Source organism: Ailuropoda melanoleuca, chromosome 2, assembly GCF_002007445.2.
Source record: "Ailuropoda melanoleuca isolate Jingjing chromosome 2, ASM200744v2, whole genome shotgun sequence".
NCBI lineage: Eukaryota > Metazoa > Chordata > Mammalia > Carnivora > Ursidae > Ailuropoda > Ailuropoda melanoleuca.
The window spans coordinates 192,088,362-192,107,679 of NC_048219.1; the positions used below are offsets into that span (position 1 = coordinate 192,088,362).

The window sequence follows — 19,318 nt, forward strand, 5'->3', positions numbered from 1 at the left end:
TGCAGGGGAATCTGGCTCTTGGCCACTTTTGGTCCCCGGAGCTGGCATAGTTGTGGGTCCCCCTAGCCTGTGCAGAGACACCACCCCCAAAGGTGGCCTGCTCAGCTGCTGGCCAAGTCTCCCCCCCACTACTCTGGCGGGGCCCAGGAGGTCAGTGTGGTTTGGGTTGGAGGGAGGGGTGAGCACGTCAGCACAAGAGGGTCCTGAAGGAGGAGGAAGATGAAGGTCTTCCCCCAGAGGACAAGTGTACAGACCTAGGGCAGCAAGAGCCCAGGTCTCTCCTTCCCATTTCCAGAGGCCCAGGATCCCCCCATTGTCCTCCTGAGAACACAAAAGAAGGGTCTGTGCCGGGGAGGGGGGAGGCTGCAGGGCTGCAGCCTCCTGGCATTAACCAGCTGGAGTTTTCCAGAAATATCAACAAAAAGGTCCAAGGTTCTTTCCCTCTCTCTTGAAGTGGGAGGCTGGGGCTATGGCTCTCCTGCACCTGCAGGAGGGGTCGAGGTAGGGCAGCCGTGACCGTGGGGGGAGGGTGGGGGAGTGCAAGAACCAGGGGCTGTGGATGCCACTAAAGATCCCTCCGGTCCCTTTGGCATCCCTCCTTCACCCTGGACAGTCATCCTGCCCCTGCCACCCCCAAAAACAGGGCAGCAAAGAGGAAAGGACACGGGAAGAGCAGAAGAGAGAAGACCCCAGCTCTGCTGGGTCCCAAGATCACCAACCAGCCCCCCCGAGAAGCGGTCACGTCTCTCTGACACCCCTGCTCCAGGGAGAGGAACAGCACTGCACAGCCAGGACATGGGTGCGAGAGAGAAGAGGCAGCAGACCAGGCCCCTGCCCCTGCACAGGAGGAGCCAACAGGGGAGCGGGGGAACCCAGGATTGCCTCAGACAGATGGAGCCTGGTGCACAGGAGGCGGGGAATTCACCTCCGGAGCCGGAAGAGGGGTCGGTGCTGATCATTCATTTCTTCAGTTGCTGAGCAAATACAGTGTGTCAGGCTCCGTTCCAGGTTCTGGGGACACCGCAGGGACGAGGCACAAAGCCCTGCTCCCTGGCAGCAGACAGACGACAAATAACCCAGCGCCCAGCTGCAGATGACTTGAACCCGATTATTGGGGAATCTCGACTCGGCGGGAAATAGATTTGAAACAATTTCATTTTTCCAGGCACTGCCTCGGCTGTGCTGGGCGGAGGCTGCGTTCCCGCAGCGAGGGGCAGCTCCCCGCCAACATCTGGCCAGATTCTGAGCCTTCTCCACCTGCCAGCTTAGAATCTTCTCTTTCTGGGCAGTGTCCACTGAAACTCCAGTTTCTCCGTTTCTCGCTTGATGCAAAATTCTTCTCGCCTCCCTGTGCTCAGATGGAGCTTCAGAAGTTCTGTGGGGGGTGGCAGGGTGGGTGGAGGGCTCCCCTCACCCTCAGTTCTCCACTGTTGGGTAGGGAGAGAGAAAGGGGTGCCTGCTCCTGATGTGCCTGGGCCAGGGAGCCCCAAAACCACAGTGCCTTTTTGATGAACAGTCCCAGAGGTCTGGGAGGAAGGGGGTAGGGGTTGAATGGCCTAATCCATGCTGTAAGGCCCATGATTTTCTTTGGTGGTGGTGGGGCTCTCACCCTGAGGTGAGCTGGGGCAGGAAGGGCAATAAACAGACCAGCAACTCTGGGTCTTTTTACTCCTCCCACCGAACGCCTTGAAGACCAACCGAGGCAGAAGGTGGGGGAAGGAGGCTCAGAGGCTCTGGCCTGGCCTGCCTGGCTTGGGCAGGATCCAAGCAGCCGAGGGACTGAGGTGCCCAATGCGCAGGAAGTTCGCTCCTCCTGGAGGAATGCCCCGGGGGGAGCGGCCACAGGGGGTTCGCTCCAGACCTTCGCTTCAGCTTGGATGCCGGCGCCAAGGATGGCCTGCAGTGTTGGCCTCTCCACCCAGAGGCCTGTGAGGCTTTCCACCCACCTTCTCTGCTTTCTGGGCCCCCTACCCTGGTGGCTCTTTCTTGGAACCACAAATAATTTCCTTTGGACACTTTCTCAAACCTCTGTTTATGCTTCATGCACAGGCCATGTTGAGTGAACACCCTCTTTGCCAAGAATCTGCGATCATGGATAAAAACGTAGATATACCCTATCTATATACACATCCTATCTAGAGGGATAGGTAGTCTGAAGAATACAAGTAATTTCCAGCTTCACAGTAGTCCCTCACAATAACCCTACTCAGACATTATTTCATGGCATTCCTGAACCACAGGCATGACCTTCATGAGCGGCGGTGGTAACCAGGGAGGGGGAAGGGGGCATATACAGTGGTGTGTGGGGGGGCTGTTGAGCTGGGTCTTGAGGGGCAGAAGCCCCCCCGGCTCTGATTTATAGTGTGTGCTGATTTCCGTGGTGTAAATCCTCCCACTGTGGCTGCTTTCAGGCTACCAAGGTGATGCCAGTGCAGACTTGGGAAGAGATGCCAATCTTCAGCTCTCAGGAGCCAGGATCCACTGGGTGGGTGGAATATCAGTGGAGTTCCAGGAGTTCCACAAACTTCTTTGTGGCCAGTGCCTAGAGAGCTGGGGGAGAACCAAAATGATGGGACATCTCAGTGATCAAGGGGGAAGAGGGTTTCAGGGAGGAAAAAGAGGTTGTGCACACTCTCTGCTGCCTGGTGGCATAGAAGGAAGAACCTGGAGAAGCTGCTGGACTTGGCTGCTCCCCACCCCCCTTCCCCCCAACTCACCCATCAAGCCTAGGACCCCTGACTCAAGGCTATCTCTGCAGGTCTGGGGCTCTGTCTTATGAAGGGGGGCAGGTTCCCATCAGAGTCTCATCCACCTGTTCAGAAGGAGAAAGGGCTGCAGAAGAAAGCACAATACATTATGGGGGTGACGTCATGACAGAACCCGCTCTGGGAAGGCACCGGGCCTGCCAAAGCCACCCTGGGTCACCAGCATGAATTGGGGTGCCAAGATTCTCTCTCTCTCTTTTTTTTTTTTTGGCCCCAGGACATTCTGTGGGGCAGAAGGGCACCTCCTCTCTGCCCCAGGTGGGAGCTTGGTCTCAGGAGAGCTGCTCATTTATGGCCCTTCCCGTGAGACTCCAGAAGATTCCCTCCTGCCAGATCAGGGTCATAGCAACTGAGAACAATGCTGGACAGGCCGAGCGAGCGCTGCATAGGGGCAGGGGGTCTGGGAGAGCGTCAGAAGCTGCTGGGGCCTGGCCGACCCAAACTGGGCCACTGGTGGGGCCTTTCATGTCCGCCTTCCTCTCCGGGCCTGCCTTTGCCTCTTCCCACCCCACTACCCCCAGTGCGGCAATTACGGCGCTAATTAGGGCGCTTTGATCATCTTTAGAAATGGCTACGTGGGGGAGAGACGCTGCCAAGCAATTAGGGGCAGAGGGGCTGGGAGCTTCCTCAGGGGGTGGGGCTGCTGAGGACCCGCGGACACCCCCTGCCCTCCTCTCTCCAGGAGTATGTGCCCCCAGCATAGCCATAAACTCCTCAGGGAGTAGAGGCAGATGGGACCCCCCCCATCTGAGCCCTGGAGATGGGGCCAGCCCCTACCCACCGGCCCCCCTCTGCCTGGCCCCCAGCCCAACCGTCAGCTCTTCTGGCCTGTCCAGCCCGCTTTGATGGAGCCGCAGAAACAAGGGCTCCTTTGACAGAAGGGGGGCCTCAGAGCCGGGACTGTGAAACTTCAAAGGTGAGGGTCGAGCCCACTACCCCGATCCCTCCCCCAACCCTGGCCCCCCTCCCGAGTACCCCCCCAGTCTGTCCTCTATATAGCCCCCCAAGCCCCATTCCCCTGTGGGCTCCCGGGAGTTAAGGGCCAGGTGAGGGGCCGCCTGAGGGAGGTGGGTGATTTTGATGAGAACAGGAGAATAGTCAGGTGATTTGGGGGACAAGAATTCAGTGCCCAGGGGCAGAAAGGCAGTGGGAGGCAGGTACCGAAGGATAAACACCTGGAGAGTGAACCCCAAGGGGGAAGGAGGACGGGGTCGCTTGGCCGGCTCCCGGTCATCATGCTGCTGTCCGTGCTGCTGCTGCTGCTGCCCCTCCCAGACCCTTGGTCTGTCCGAGGGCACCCACTGTATACACGTCTGCCCCCCAGCACCCTGCAAGGTGAGCCCGGGCTGGTCTGAGGGTGCGGCCGAGGTGGGAGGAGCACAGAGGAAGTGGGTCTGGGGCAGGAGAGCATGACCTTGCCACTCCCACTCATCGGGACCTTTGGCCCCTTCTGCCCACCCTGCGGGGACAAGGGGCCAGGAACTGAGGCACAGGTGGGCGAGGAAGAGGGAGGACAAGGGTGCAGAGGGAAGGGGACCTGGCAAGCACCCCCAGAGGGTGTGCTTTGGGGAAGGTTCTGGGCTTAGCAGGAGGAAGGGGTCCAGGGTGGCATCTCCTTGGCTATCTGGGCCCAAAGGTGGGCAGCTTGACCACCATTATTTTGTCAAGAAGCCTGAGTTTTGTGATGTTTCTACCTTTGGGGTGCTGTTTTTCCTTCAAGGACTTAAGGAAAGACCCCTTTCAAAGATTCCAGCCCAGTTCAGTTGAATTATACAGAGCTCTTGGGTTGAGAATTAGGGGCCACCTGCTCTGAGCGCTGGGCCCTGGGGCCCTGGGGCTCTCTGTCCTCCCCATTCTGGCCTGGTGCTCCCAGAGCCCCACCTGCTTCCCTGTCTCCCAAGGCAGGCTCAGGGCTGGAGCCTGAGGTTCTTCCCCAACCATGCTTGACTTGTGCCCCATGTCCCAGCAGCTCTATCAGCCCAGGGCACGAAAGCATTGCAGGCTGCCCAGAGGAGCGCCCAGTGGGCAGTGAATCGTGTGGCCATGGAGATCCAGCACAGACTGCATGAGTGCAGAGGCTGTGTCAACCATACCGTCCCATGCCCCGGTGAGCTGGCACTGACGACCCTGGGCCCGGTCTCCTGTCTGCCCTATCCCTTCCGTTCACACTTGACTCCCTCTTGGGGACAGAAACTAGGTGGGGCTGCCACCAAGACAATGCTGATGAAGGTCTCACCAAGTGGAAAGGGCACGCCGGGCACGCGGCACAGCCTGTGCAAAGGCAGGAGAGCAGAAAGAGTCTGGGCTCGATTAGTGACCAGTGAGAAGTTCATGGCTGCTGAACTCGACCCTGACTGCTGGGGGGTAGAGTAACAGAGGGGAGCAGTAGGGCAGAGAGAGGGCCCAGGCTCTGCCTGGGGTGCAGGGTGGGAGGCTAGCCGCCAGGCTCAGAGGTGTGTGTCTCAGCAGGCCCCGGGCGTCCCAGGCCGCAGACCCCCCTCCTCCAGGATCCCCCTGAGCCAGGTGAGGCTGAAAGGGCTCAAGCGGGCAGGGCGGAAGGCAGGGTGAACCCTGGAGGGGCCTCGATGGTGAGGGCGGCCAGGGTTTGTCCCTTGTGACGCCGATGCCACCTTTCTAGGGTCGTGTGGTGAGAGGCGTCCGAGCACTGTCAACGTGACACGTGCCCACGGCCGCATTGTTGGGGGTAGCGCTGCACCGCCCGGGGCCTGGCCCTGGCTGGTGAGGCTGCAACTCGGTGGGCAGCCTCTGTGCGGCGGCGTCCTGGTGGCGGCGTCCTGGGTGCTCACCGCGGCGCACTGCTTCGCGGGGTACGTTGGATCCCAGGCCCCTGACCAGCCCACATCCCCAGTGCGTGGTCAGACTCTTCCCGGGTCTTCTGGCGGGCGACACGCGGGAAGGCCGGTCTCTGCTGCCCCCTGGCGGCGGCCACCGCCCTCCCCGGCTTCCGGCCTCAAGGCGCCCACGCCTCGCAGCCTGGGCGCGGTATCTGGGGGCGGGGGGACGCTCCGCCCTTCTAGTGGACCTACTAGGGGCCACCGCCTCTCCCCGCCCCACCCTCTCTGTCCCGGGAGAAACAGCGGAGAAAGAGAGTCCAGAGTGCGAACCTGCGGGGTGGTGCCGGTGGGCGGAGGGCGGGGTCTCCAGGGGTCTCGTTTCACCCTTGTCCTGCGCATCACCCCGCCGCTCGTCCCGCAGCGCCCCGAATGAGCTTCTGTGGACGGTGACTCTGGCCGAGGGGCCCGGGGGGGAGCAAGCGGAGGAGGTGCCGGTGAACCGCATCTTGCCCCACCCCAAGGTGAGAGGGCAGCCCCCAGGCTCTCGGAGTTGGGAACCCCACGCTTCACTGACACTGCGCCCCCACCCCCTCCGCAGTTTGACCCGCGGACCTTCCACAACGACCTGGCCCTGGTGCAGCTGTGGACACCGGTGAGCCGGGCGGGGGCAGTGCGCCCTGTGTGCTTGCCCCAGGGGCCCCGGGAGCCCCCAGCCGGTACTGCTTGCGCCATCGCGGGCTGGGGGGCCCTCTTCGAAGGTATGGGGCAGGCCCGGGGCCTGGGTGAGCCGCGAGTGTGAGCGGGAAGAATGGGGGACTAGGGTGGTGGAGTTTGGGAAGGCCAGGAGTAGGGAACCTGACCCAGGGCTGAACGCCTTTGCAAAATGCTGTCTGATCTTGCAAAGGGGGAGGAATCAAGGAGGGAGGTGGGAGGGGAAACCCTCTTAGTGAGGCCCCTGCCCTCCAGGCCTGAGCCCCCTCCCCTGCTTCCCTGTAGATGGGCCTGAGGCTGAGACGGTGAGAGAGGCCCGAGTGCCCCTGCTCAGCGCTGACACCTGCAAAAGGGCCCTGGGGCCCGAGCTGCACCCCAGCAGCATGCTCTGTGCTGGCTACCTGGCCGGGGGCATCGACTCGTGCCAGGTATGAGCCCTGATTGATCTTAGGGTGCTGGGTGGGCTGCTCCCCAGGGACAGGACAGTTTCTTCCCTTCCCTAGTCTGGCTGTCACTTAACTTAGCTGAGCTTCTATGTTCCCATTGCTAAATTGGGTACAAGAGTAGTACTTCCACCAGAACTCAGAGCTGCCTTACCCTGCCGAGTGTCAGGCTGGCAAATGAGAGGTGCAGATCAATGTAGTACCCTCTCTTCTGGCTCGGGTCCTGCAGGGTGATTCTGGAGGCCCCCTGACCTGTTCTGAGTCTGGCCCCCACCCCAGGGAGGTCCTGTACGGAGTCACCTCCTGGGGGGACGGATGCGGAGAGCCAGGGAAGCCCGGGGTCTACACACGTGTGGCCGTTTTCAAAGATTGGCTTCAGGAGCAGATGAGCGGTGAGCGCCCCGTTCCTATTCACCTCTCCCTGGAGTGGCCTGCTCACAGCGCTTGGGACAAGCCGGTCTTCACCCCTCCGGCCCCCAGCCCCTGACTGCGTCAGCAAAGCCTGTCTCCCTTCGGGGAAAGGCTGCGGGGGCTAGGGCCCGAAGCTTGGGCTGAGTTGGCCGCCGCCTCCCCCTGCAGCAGCCGCCTCCAGCCGGGAGCCCAGCTGCAGGGAGCTGCTGGCCTGGGACCCGCCCGGGGAGCCGCCGGCAGAGGCCGCACCGCCCTGTGCCTTCTACGCCCGCCTGTGCCCCGGGCCAGCGGTCGCCTGTGCGCGTTTGGCGCACCAGCAGTGCCTGCAGCGCCGGAGGCGATGCGGTCAGTCCAGTTCCCAAGGCTGGGCCGGGGGGCAGGGGGCCTGGCCCACGTCTGACCGCCGCTCCGGCCCTTGTCCCGCCCGCAGAGCTGCGCTCGCTGGCGCACACCCTGCTGGGCCTGCTGCGGGGCGCTCAGGAGCTGCTCGGCCCCGGCCCAGGGATGCGGCGCCTGGCCCCGGCCCCGGCTCGCCCCGCTCTGTCGCTCTTGGAGCCTCCTAGACACCCCTCCCGCGAGCAGCGGCTGCACCCAGGTATCCCGCGCCTTCACATTCCAGCCCCAGCACCCCCCAGCACCAACTGCGCGGCGGAGGCGATCCCCTAACGCTGCGTCTCCCCAGGATCTCGGACTGCAGGCGCTCGGTTCCCGAAGCGGAGGCCAGAGCCGCGCGAGGAAGCGAACGGTAATGACGCCCCCTGCCGGCCTTTGCCGGGAGAGTAGCAGGCCAAGGGCTGCCGAGGCCCTGAGGGGATTCTTGGGGCAACCGGCAGACTCTCGCTCTCCCCACCCGACCCCCGCGCAGTAGGGAGGATGACGCTTTGGGGGGACTTGTGGCTTTGGGCCCCCCTCAGTGTCAACAGAGACCACCTGCTTTGTGTTATCACTTAACCTCTCTGATCCTCAGTTTCCCATCCGTAGCATGAGGAGAAATCCGCCCACTGGGAGGCCATCCTGAGGTCCTGGTGGGAATCCCACTCCCAGCTCCTTTCTGGTGCCAGTTTTCCGCTATTCCCAGGACCTCTCTCCTTTCTGCAGGCTGCCCTGGGCTGGAGAACCTGCAACAGAAGTTGACCACCCTTCAAGGCACCCATGCCTGGATCCTACAGGTCCCATCAGAGCACTTGGCCATGGACTTTCACGAGGTAGGTCCTCAGGCTTCCCACATTCACTCACAGTGGCCTCAGAAGGCTGACCTGGGTCAGCCCTGGTGAGTAGGGGGACAGAAGGGGCACCCTCCACAGGACGAGGGAGGACCTGCCCCCCCAGCAGCTTGGGGTGGAAGTGGGGGTGTCTTGGGGGAAAGGGGTGGGAAGGGCAGCTGTATGTAAGCTGGGGTGCTGGGTGGATGTGAAAGTGTGGGGGGGAGGTGTGAGTGGAAGGGCATGTGGGGGTGTAAGTGAGCAGGAAGTGTGCAGGTTTGGGGGGTAAGGGGGAAGTGGATCTGAGTGAGAGTTTCTGGGGGCCAGGAGGAGGCAGACCAAGAGCTGGGTTGTGGCGCCCTGAGGCACCCTCCTCCTTCTGCAGGTCCTGGCAGATCTGGGTTCCAAGACGCTGACTGGCCTTTTCCGAGCCTGGGTGCGGGCAGGCTTGGGGGGCCAGCATGTGGTCTTCGGCGGCCTGGTAGGCCTGGAGCCGGCCACGATGGCTCGCAGCCTCCCCCGGTTGCTGGTGCAGGCCCTGCAGGCCTTCCGTTTGGCTGCCCTGGCAGAGACAGAGGGACCCCAGATGGGTGCAAGGCAGAGCCAGGGGCTGGGGAGGAAGGAGCACCCCCCACTCAGTCTTCAGATTTCTCCAGCCAGGGGGCCATGAACCATGTCTGGGCCCCCAACCCCTGGTCAGGACCTACCGCTCCAAGGGGCTCCTGTGATGACAAACTGTCACAGCCACAGCTGATTGGGTGTGTGGGGCAGGGGGCCTGGGTCCATGTGTCTTCCCACATGTGCCATCAGAAAATCACGGCTGCTTTAATAAACGTTATTTATGACCTATAGAGATAACTCTGGAGCTTTCTTGGGATGAGAACTGGGTGGGTGGACATTAGACAGGGCCAGAAAGGGCCCAGCCTCCAGAAGCAGTTGGCAGAGGTCACAAAGACACTGGAGAGAGGCTGCTAAGCCCCCATTTCACCATACTTGTCTTCCCCCCAAGAAACGGCAACAGCTGACCTGTCACCACTGCCCTACCCGGGGCTGACCAGCACAACCCCCAGTGCCCAGTGCCTCTACCCAGCCCCCACCCCTACTGCTAGTTGTGGGGAGTTGCAGCCTGGGATCTTTGCCTCATGTCCTTGGGCTCCTGCCTGGCGGCCAGTCCCCCTCCCCACCCCCTGGTCACCTGCCTTGGGTTTTCTACAAAGAAGCCATGCCCAGAAGTGTCAGATTGCATTTCCGGCTGCCGCTTCCCTTTGCACTCCACCCCTCCTCCCCTGCACCTGTCCCCTCTCCAACCCTCCCACATTCCCCAGCCCTGTAGACTGGAGGGGCAGCCACAAGACCCAGTCAGAGGGACAGGATGGAGGGGCCAGCGTTAACGCTGGGGCTGCTGGCTATACTGGTTGTGTGTGGTAAGAGTGGACATCACCCTGTCCTGAAGGGTCCCTCAGGACTCGCACCCAGGGCCCCTACTGCATGGTTCCCTCCCACCCCTCCTACCTGGTGCTCCCTCCTTTAGCATCAGGCCCAACCCCCACCCCCACTGCCATTTCTCCCTGGAGGGATTGACCACCAGGACCCCTTCCTGGGCAGTGGTTGGATCCCCCAGCTGAGCCCAGCCCCATGGCCCAGCAGGAGTTCAGGGCAGCTCCCTTCCCGAACCCCCCTCCCTGCACTCCATCCCTGTCCCTATCCCTCCCCAGGCAGCTGGGGCCTAAATGAGGAGGAGCGGCTAATTCGGTACCTGTTTGAAGAGAAAGGCTACAACAAGGAGCTCCGGCCTGCGGCACACCAAGGGGAGAGTGTGGAGGTCTCGCTGTCCCTCACACTCTCCAACCTCATCTCCCTGGTGAGAGGCCCCTCTGAGGCTGGGCTGGGGATGGGAGGGCAGGGACAGCTTCCTGGAGGCATGGCTGTCTCCCGGCTGGGATGGCCACAGAGAAAGCTTCAGGCCCCAGGCTGGGCTATGGTAGCTCCTCCCCAGGGAAGCAGGCTCCCGCATTCTGCAAGCTCAGTGCTGCCCACGGGCCTTGGGCTGATGGCCCTTCCCCTCCAGCTTCAGCTCTGGGGCTGTATCAGACCCATGACACACTTCAGAGGCCATGCGCCCTCCTCGCTCCTTGGTCTGCCCACCCCCTCCTGACTGTGAGTGCTTGCGGCAGGAGTCTGGTTAGGCCATGGTTTCCCCTGGGTGGTGGCTGGGAGCAGGTGCCTGGTGGATGCACATAAGTGAAAGAACCAAGCGGGCCCTGCGGGACAGCCGTCTTGTGTGATTTCAGAAAGAAGTTGAGGAGACCCTCACCACTAACGTGTGGATTGAACACGTAAGAATACCCCACTCAGAGCTGGGGGTGGGCAGCGAGGTTGCAGGGCCCAGGCCCCCCTGTGCTTGGGGATCTCCAGAAGGGATCCTTCTGTCCTCCAGGAGGAGCTGGCTCCTACCCACAGGCCCAGCTGCCCTTCTCACCACCTTGTACAGCCACTAGCTCAGATAGAGACATCCAGTAGATTGGGATTCTTCATCTAGGGGAAAATTGTCACAATATCCTGATTTTATTAGAAGACACTCTTCTGCCGCCTGTCAGAAGTTCATAATACAGACACACGGCTTCTATGTCCACAATGGAAATATACTCCCTTGGTTGTGCAGTGTACATTCTACACAACTGTACATGACAGACCTGAGTCCTAATTCTGTACCCACCTCCCCCAAACCTCTTTTTTCACAGCTCCCAGACCCTGTCAGTCTTCCTCTAGGAAAGTGAGGAGAGTGGGGGGCCTGGGCAACAGCAAAGCCTATTGCTGACACCTCTTTTGGGCTTCCAGGGTTGGACAGACAGCCGGCTGCAGTGGGATGCTGAAGAATTTGGAAATATCAGTGTCCTGCGCCTGCCCCCTGACATGCTGTGGCTCCCAGAGATTGTGCTGGAGAACAAGTAGAGCCGCAGCCCTCCCTGGCAGCCCCGCCCCGCTCTGCTCCCCCAACCCTGCCAGTTCTAAGCTGGCTGGTATTCATGGTTGCCCTTGTCCTTGTCCCTCAGCAATGACGGCTCCTTCCAGATTTCCTACTCCTGCAACGTGCTCATCTACCCCTCGGGCTACGTGTACTGGCTGCCGCCCGCAATCTTCCGCTCTTCCTGCCCCATCTCCGTCACTTACTTTCCCTTCGACTGGCAGAACTGCTCTCTCAAGTTCAGGTACAGCCACTTCTCCAGACACCCCTCACCCCTGCCAGGGACTGAGGGAGGCGCATGAAACACTGTCAGGCAGAGACCCCCGCTCTGTCCTGATTAGAGCTCCCCCACACCACGACAGACCCTCTGACCACGAACCCCCTCTACTAGCCTTCCCCACCCCCCGTCACTGCCTGCAGCCAATGGCTGAGGACCACCCTCTACCCACTACCCTCCCCAGTTCCCTCAAGTACACGGCCAAGGAGATCACCCTGAGTCTGAAGCAGGAGGAAGAAGAGGGTCGCTTCTATCCCGTGGAGTGGATCATCATTGACCCGGAGGGCTTCACAGGTGCTGGGAGCAGCGGCTGTGGGTGGGCAGGCCCCTCAGACACACACCTGCGGATACGGTCATACCGACGCCGCCCCCCCAGGGACGCACGTGTGCACACACACACCCGAAACATGGACCTACAGGCACACAGACTGACAGAGAGACACAGATGGACAGACACACGCCGACCCACAGAGAAACACACACAGACATACGTACTGACACAAATCTAGCACATCGGAAGGAAAAGAAGTCCAACCGGAGGGGATTGTGTCCCAAAGGCAGAGACTGGTGCCAGTGCCCCACCCCTTATGCCATCCAGGCCAGAAGACCCTCCTGGGTCCGAACAGGGTCACTGGGGATAAATGTCACTGACAGATGAGAAGGGTAGTTAGTTTTCTGTTCCCAGTAAGCCCAGGGGTGTGGTTGCGGCTTTAGCGGGCATCCTAATGTTATGTGTGTCGCCCCCTACCAACAGCCCCGGCCCCCTGCCCCTAACTATGACCAGGCTCAGATCTTCTATGGGGCCCCCACTGCATGCCCCTGTCCATCAGGGGAGACCTGCATCACACTGGTCCCAAGGCTGCTACATCCCCAGGGCGTGGAGGTCTAGGCATTGGTCTTCCGCCCGCTGCATCATTACCTGTAAGCCTTCTTATTTGAACCATACGTGGCCTCAGCTTCTACATTTTCCAAGAAGAAGAAGAAAAAAAAAAAAAAAACCCACTCCCAGAGGAGAATTTCCCCTTTGCAGATTGAAACCTCTATCCCAACCCCTCAAGGAAAAACTCTCACAAACTGAATCCTAACCTTCCTCCATGTGCCCCCTCAGGCTGGCTCACTCCACCAGCCCCCAGTCCTGCCCCAAGCCCCCCTCCCCGGCCCCCTTGCCTGACCTGACACCACGGTGCCCTTCCGCCCGCCTCAGAGAATGGGGAGTGGGAGATCGTGCACCGGCCAGCCAGGATCAACGTGGACCCCAGCGTGCCCCCGGACAGTCCGGGCCGCCAGGACGTCACCTTCTACCTGCTCATCCGTCGCAAGCCCCTCTTCTATGTCATCAACATCCTGGTGCCTTGCGTGCTCATCTCCTTCATGATCAACCTGGTCTTCTACCTGCCGGCTGACAGTGAGCCTCAGAGCCTGTCCCAGCTCCCCGGCCACTTGGGGCAGCCTCTCCCTCTCCCCGAGGGTGTCTGAGCTTCGGCCTCCCCCGCCCTCCCCTCACTTCCTCCTGGGAGACACAAGGGGGTCACCACACCCCGGTCCAGCCAAAAGGAGGGTTTCATGACCCTGTCCAACATCTCCAAATGGACAGGGCCCCTGGGGGGTCCATCCCTCTTGGACCCCGCTTCTGCTTCTCACGGTGGGGTTTCCCAAGGAAGTCCCCTCGAGAGGGAGAGCCACGGGACTGTCCCTCTGGCGGAGCAGAGATCAGGTCTGTCCCGGTCACCATGTGTGACCATGGGCCTGGCACACGGAAGACCATTCACCTTGAACCAGTGGGTGGGTAATGGGATCTCTAGGAAGCCAGGTGTGGAGGCATGCAGTCGATGCTCATCCGGTTCTAGAAGGGCACGTGTAAACTGGGCTCTTGGTTTCACAATAGTTTCAGAATATTTACTAGAAGCAAGGCACAGCGAGTCCCAGGGACAAATGCGATCCAGCCTCTGTTGCTGGCCGAGACTGTGGAATGCACAGGACTAGGCTCTTGGCCTGCGGGGTAGGAGAATGGGGGAAGCTTCCCTGGAAGAGGTGGTGCTTGAGCCGGAGATGGGTCTGGGAGGCAGTTTCTAGGGAGAGAAGGGGCCCTGGGTGGGGGACGGGACTGTGGGCCTGTGACCCGCAGTGGCCACCGTGCAGCATGCTCAGGAGCTCCAGTGGGAGGAGCCGGGCGGTGCCAGGCTGGGGTCTCTGAGTGGAGGCCTAGGAGTTGGGGAAATACGGGTGCTCTGAGGCTGCCCTGGAGCTTTCTGTACAGGGGGACACACGCAGACCTGTGACTTTTAGAGGGTTAAGTGGCAGCGAGCTGGCTAACGGTGATAGCTGGTGATCACTGAGCACCTGCCCAGTGCCAGGCCGCGCGATGAGCGTTTAACACGCACTCTCTCACTTGGTCCTCACAGCATTTGGCAGCTGTGAAAACCGAGGCACAGAGAGGTTAGGCTACTTGCCTAAGGTCACCCAGCCAGTAAATGGCAGAGCCAGGATTTGAACCCATGTGTTCTAGCTCCGTAGCCCACGCTGTTCATCAGGGTGCTGTGGCTTTGTGAACAGTGGTGCAGGGGCCGCAGTGGGACCACTGGGCCCAAGGCCAGAGGTGGCAGCTAAGTCCGGGGCTCCCCCAGGTGGCGAGAAGACGTCAGTGGCCATCTCAGTGCTCCTGGCTCAGTCTGTCTTCCTGCTGCTCATCTCCAAGCGGCTGCCCGCCACGTCCATGGCCATCCCCCTCATCGGCAAGTGAGTGACGCCTGGGCCACTCCACGCCTCCCCCAGCCCCCCCACCCTGCCCTGCCACACCCCACTGTGGCCCGCGGGCTCCAGGCTGAGCGTGTGCCTACAGGTTCCTGCTCTTCGGCATGGTGCTGGTGACCATGGTCGTGGTGATCTGCGTCATCGTGCTCAACATCCACTTCCGCACGCCCAGCACCCACGTGCTGTCTGAGGGGGTCAAGAAGGTGAGGGCTCTCGGCCAGAAGCTGGAGACCGTCGGGCTGTCCCTCTGCAGGGGAGCAGGGAAAGACCCCCGCGGCATGTTTGCACGGGCGACTGCCACCCCGTGCGGCCAAAGAGCCATGTGCTGCTATCCACGCCGCGTGGACGACACTCCCAGTGCACTGTCACTCGAAAGGAGCCAGACACAAAGGAGCACAGGCTGCACGGTCAACTCTCCGTGAAGTTCAAGGACAGGCAAAACTAGCCTTTAGCGATAGAAGTCAGGAGGGTGGTCCCCCTGGGGGTGGGTAGGGAATGACGGGAGGAGGCACGAGGGACCCTTTGGGGCCGTGTTCGAGATCTCCTCTGGGGGGTGTTTACACGGTTGAATGTACCTGAAAAATTCATCTAACTCTACACTTCAGGGCAGCGTATTCTGCCGTGTGTTTGCTCTACCCCGATCGAAGAGAAGGTAAAGGATGTGGGGACGGCGTGCTTAGGAGGGGGTGTCCTTGCCTCTCAGCCACGGCAGGGCCGCTAGCTGTCCTGGGACGGCTGAGGGTGTTTTAGCAACTGGTTTGGTCTTCAGCATTTGAAGAAGAGCGCTCAGCATTTGGGGCCTTGTTCTTACTTTTTCATTTTTCGTATATAATTCATTTTGAACAAATGAGTTCTACTTTGTGCGGTGAGGAATGAGGGAGAGTTGGAAGCAAGAGAAGTGTCCGTCAGGAGGGGTTCGGGGGAATCGGTGACAGCATGACTTGGGAGTCCTCTGCGGCAGCCCGGCACGGAGTCGCAGACGTTTCGATGTGTGAAGGTGACCCCATGTCTGTAAAACAGCCTTCCCTTCCTGTGTCCCCCTGACCTGCCGCAGCTCTTCCTGGAGACCCTGCCCGAACTCCTACACATGTCCCGCCCAGCAGAGGATGGGCCCAGCCCGGGGCCTCTCATCCGGAGGAGCAGCTCCCTGGGCTACATTTCCAAGGCCGACGAGTACTTCTTGCTTAAGTCCCGAAGTGACCTCATGTTTGAGAAGCAGTCCGAGCGGCACGGGCTGGCCCGGCGCCTCACCGCTGCACGTGGGTCCCCGGTGGCTTGGGGGTGCGGCTCCCCATGGGAGGTGGGCTGGTGGCAGGCCTCATGCCCGCCTGTGGCCTGGTCTCCGCAGGCCGGCCCCCCGCAGGCTCTGAGCAAGCCCAGCAGGAGCTCTTCAGCGAGCTGAAGCCAGCCGTGGATGGGGCCAACTTCATTGTCAGCCACATGAGGGACCAGAACAGTTACAACGAGGTGAGGAGCCACAGGTAGCCTATGCGTAGGGTGTGTCCTGTCTTCGGGGGGCTCGGTTCCCCTCAGAGACACATACCCACTGAGGTGAAGGAGTTCACGGTGGGTGCAGACGCCAGGCCCCCTGGGGGGCAGAGCCCCTACCTAGAAGCCCCCGGCAGCTCACAGCTCACAGCATACACTCGGGCACAGGCACATAGCTCCCTTAGGGTCCCTTCTTTGTCACCGTGCCCAACTGTTTTTTGTCCCTGCTCAACTCCAAGTCCGACACTCCAGATGTAAGCAGACGTTGAAAAGGCAGCCTTAGGTGGTTTTCAGTATTATATACTTTTAAAACCTCTCTCTTGAGAAAGGGGCCCCGTTTTCTGGGAGGGGTGAAGAAGGAGGAGAGGGGATGATGTACCCTCTTCAGCCCCCTGAGAGAGACTCCTGGCACCCCAGCTCTTCTTCAGCCCCTGGAGCCCTGCAGTGGGGTGAGGAGGGAGGCTGTGACCACTCTTGGTCTCCTGGACAGAGACCCTGGCTGCAGGGGTCCTGGGCCCTGCTGGGGACACTCCAGCCTATCCCATCTGGTGCAAGCCTGAGACAACCCCCACAGATACACTAAGGCCATGCCTCTGTCATCGGGCCCCCGGCTTGGGGTGTGGGCCCGTGGTTTGAGAGCCTTCCTCACTCCACTGTCTCTGCCTCCTTGCCCCCAGGAAAAGGACTGCTGGAACCGAGTGGCCCGCACAGTCGACCGACTCTGCCTGTTTGTGGTGACGCCCATCATGGTGGTGGGCACGGCCTGGATCTTCCTGCAGGGGGCCTACAACCAGCCTCCACCCCAGCCCTTCCCCGGGGACCCCTTCTCCTACCACGAGCAGGACAAGCGCTTCATCTAGAATAGGCCTGCCTGCCCTGCTGTCCCAGCTCCCAGGCAGCGTCGGGTGGGGCCTTTGGCCTGAGAGGGATGGGGAAGGGTGGCTAGTTGTATGGACAGGGATGTCTGAGAAAGGACAGGCCCTTCCTGGGGAGGCCAACTTCTGACCCTGAGGCTTGAGTGCAGCTGATCCTGCAAGGCTGGGGCAGGAAGAGCTGGGCTTTCCTGAGATTAAGGAAGGAAGGGGGAAGCCCCCCTCAGCCGCAGGTCCTCTGCAGGTAAAGACAGGAGCCTCCGAGGAGGTCTAAGAGTGGACATCAGCTGGGGATCGGGGTGGGAAAATTTGGGGGGAGAAGGGGGCTGGCTCAGGGGTTAGGGATGATGTCACTCAAGCTGGGACCCCTCTGAGGAGTCAGAAAGGCGAGGCCTCTTCTTGCCTCTCCTTCCCTAGGTGGGGGTAGAGCAGGTGGGGTCCTGTGCCTTCACTTCCCTGTTCCTCCAGCCACCCTCCTCTCAACAACCCCTTAGCCTTGGGCTTCTGAGGCCCCACCTGGGGCTGAGGTAGGGACCCCTCCCTCTCAGAGCTCTTAAGGAAGAGGGTTTCAGCAGAGGTGGGAGCGCCAGGGTTACAAAATGGCCTTCTCCAGCCCTTTCTGCCAGGGTAACTTAGTCTGGGTCCCTCGGGGAAGCCGAGGACTGGGATGGAAGGGCCAGGCTCAACACCCACAGAGACCAAAGGTCAGGTTGTCAACCTTAGGTCATGTGCACAATCCTAGAGCCCCAGAACTCAGCCTTCCCCCAAGGAGTGTCTCCTTGGGCAACTATTCTTCTCCCCAAAGTAGGGTTTCCGTACAATATTTGGGACATACTTTTACTAAAAAAAATATTCATTGTTTTTCTGAAATTCAAACTTAACTGGGAATCCTGTTTTGGGTTTTTTTGGGTGGGGGGTGGGGCAGAGAAAGAATCTTAAGCAGTCTCCACACCCAGGGCAGAGCCCAACGGGGGCTCAATCTCACAACCCTGAGATCATGACCTGAGCTGAAATGAAGAGTCAGAGCTCAACCGACTGACCCACCCAGACAGCCCAGCATCCTGTATCGTTATTTGCTAAATTTGACAACTCTACCCTAAAGGGAGCCCCCAACAATCCTATCCCAAGGGCCAAAGGCTGAGGCTGCGGATGCTGGGAAAATGGCAGCCTACCTCCAAGATGCCCCAGCGATCCCCACCTCCTGGTATTCCCACCCCGTGTAGCCCACTCCCACACTGCACCAGGCTTGATCTGTGTGACTGACAGAATGAGGTGGAAGTGACAGTGTGTCGCTTCTGAGATAAGACTCTATAAGACATTGCAGCACCTCCCTGGCTCCTGCTCCATTGCTCTTGCTTTCAGCTGGATCTCTCACTTTGGGGAAACCAGCTGGCATGGGGAACAATCCTGTGGAGAGACCTGGCAAGGACCTCAGGCCCTCTACCTGCAGCCTCATAAGTGACCTTGGAAGCCGGGCCTCCAGCCCCAGTTGGGCCTTCAGATGAGATCACCACCCTGGTCAACATCTTGGGTGTAGCCCGATGAGTTCTTGAGCCAGAGCCACCCAGCTAAGCTGCTCCTGGATTCCTGACCCTCAGAAAGTGTGTGGGATAGCATATGTTTGTTGCTTTAAGAGACAGAGTTTTGGGGTGCTTTGTTACACTACAGGGCTATCTGGGGTGAGCCACTCTCATCTCTTAGGTTTGGTTTTCTCATCAAAAAAATGTGTAAGTCCTGTTTGTGAGGTGTTGTGAAAATCGAATTTGCTAGTAGTCATAAAGGTCCTTACACATGTCCTGCAAATTTTTAAAAATTTATTTAAATTCAATTAATTGACATATAAAGTATTATTTGTTTCAGGGGTACAGGTCTGTGATTCGTCAGTCTTATATAATACCCAGTGCTCATTATAACACATGTCCTCCCCAACACCCATCACCCAGTTACCTCGTCCCTCCACCTCCCTCCCCTCCAGCAACCCTCTGTTTGTTTCCTATGATTAAGAGTCTCTTGTGGTTCATGTCCTCGAAATTTAAGGGGTGATTATTTAACTCATTCCTCAATTGTGGGCCTGAGTCACAGAGGATGGGCCTGTGGTCTCCCGGGTCTGAGGCTGGCAGCAGGTCTGAGGGCAGATGGGAGCAAGTACAGAGGATCCAACTATTCTCCTCCTTGATGTATACACTTAAGATCTTCATGGCTCAACCCATTTCCCTCAGAGGGAATTGGTGACCTTACTAGCTCAGGTATACAAAAGGTGAGATTTTTAGTCTTTCAATGGAAAGTAGCAAAAGACAAACCTTTTTTTTTTTTTTATGTGACTATACAAAAGCTTTCATTCATTTGTACTAGAAGTTGGGCCCACTGCCACTAGGGAACCCAATGCCCAGAAAAAGACAGACCTCTTAACAGGAAAACTGACCCTAGTTACTTCTGACACAGATTCAAGGTACAAATCTTTAATTTCTTTCCCTCTGAATAGGGAAAGTAGCTTGGGCTTACATCCATCAGATGAGCAGGAAGTCCGGGACCTCCCTGGAATCATCCTCTATGAGAGGGTGCCCATCTCAACAAGAGAAGCCCTGAATCAGATCCCTCAGCCACTGTCCTTGCTTCTCTCTGCCACACGATGGCACTG

General features: G+C 59.6%; 2 protein-coding genes across 5 annotated transcripts; both read left to right on the forward strand.

The window, feature by feature from the left end:
• The first annotated feature begins 4,000 nt into the window (after positions 1–4,000).
• Positions 4,001–9,299, forward strand: PRSS56 (serine protease 56). Its single transcript, XM_034655401.1, has 13 exons — positions 4,001–4,100; positions 4,735–4,842; positions 5,235–5,288; positions 5,404–5,593; positions 5,982–6,081; positions 6,159–6,318; positions 6,557–6,699; positions 6,944–7,106; positions 7,294–7,470; positions 7,556–7,720; positions 7,808–7,870; positions 8,224–8,330; positions 8,713–9,299. Exons 1-13 carry the CDS (start codon positions 4,001–4,003, stop codon positions 8,995–8,997), a joined length of 1,815 nt encoding a protein of 604 aa, XP_034511292.1. The 3' UTR covers positions 8,998–9,299.
• Positions 9,300–9,621: 322 nt separating this feature from the next.
• Positions 9,622–17,554, forward strand: CHRND (cholinergic receptor nicotinic delta subunit). Of its 4 annotated transcripts, XM_034655397.1 has the most exons (12): positions 9,622–9,751; positions 10,043–10,188; positions 10,619–10,663; positions 11,166–11,275; positions 11,381–11,536; positions 11,754–11,863; positions 12,774–12,974; positions 14,194–14,305; positions 14,409–14,523; positions 15,375–15,579; positions 15,669–15,787; positions 16,486–17,554. In XM_034655397.1, exons 1-12 carry the CDS (start codon positions 9,700–9,702, stop codon positions 16,666–16,668), a joined length of 1,554 nt encoding a protein of 517 aa, XP_034511288.1. In that variant the 5' UTR covers positions 9,622–9,699; the 3' UTR covers positions 16,669–17,554. The 4 variants fall into 4 exon arrangements, with proteins under 4 accessions (XP_034511288.1, XP_034511289.1, XP_034511290.1 ...); XM_034655398.1 differs by lacking the exon at positions 10,619–10,663; XM_034655399.1 differs by lacking the exons at positions 9,622–9,751; positions 10,043–10,188; positions 10,619–10,663 and having other exon boundaries at positions 11,194–11,261.
• The last annotated feature ends 1,764 nt before the right edge of the window (positions 17,555–19,318 follow it).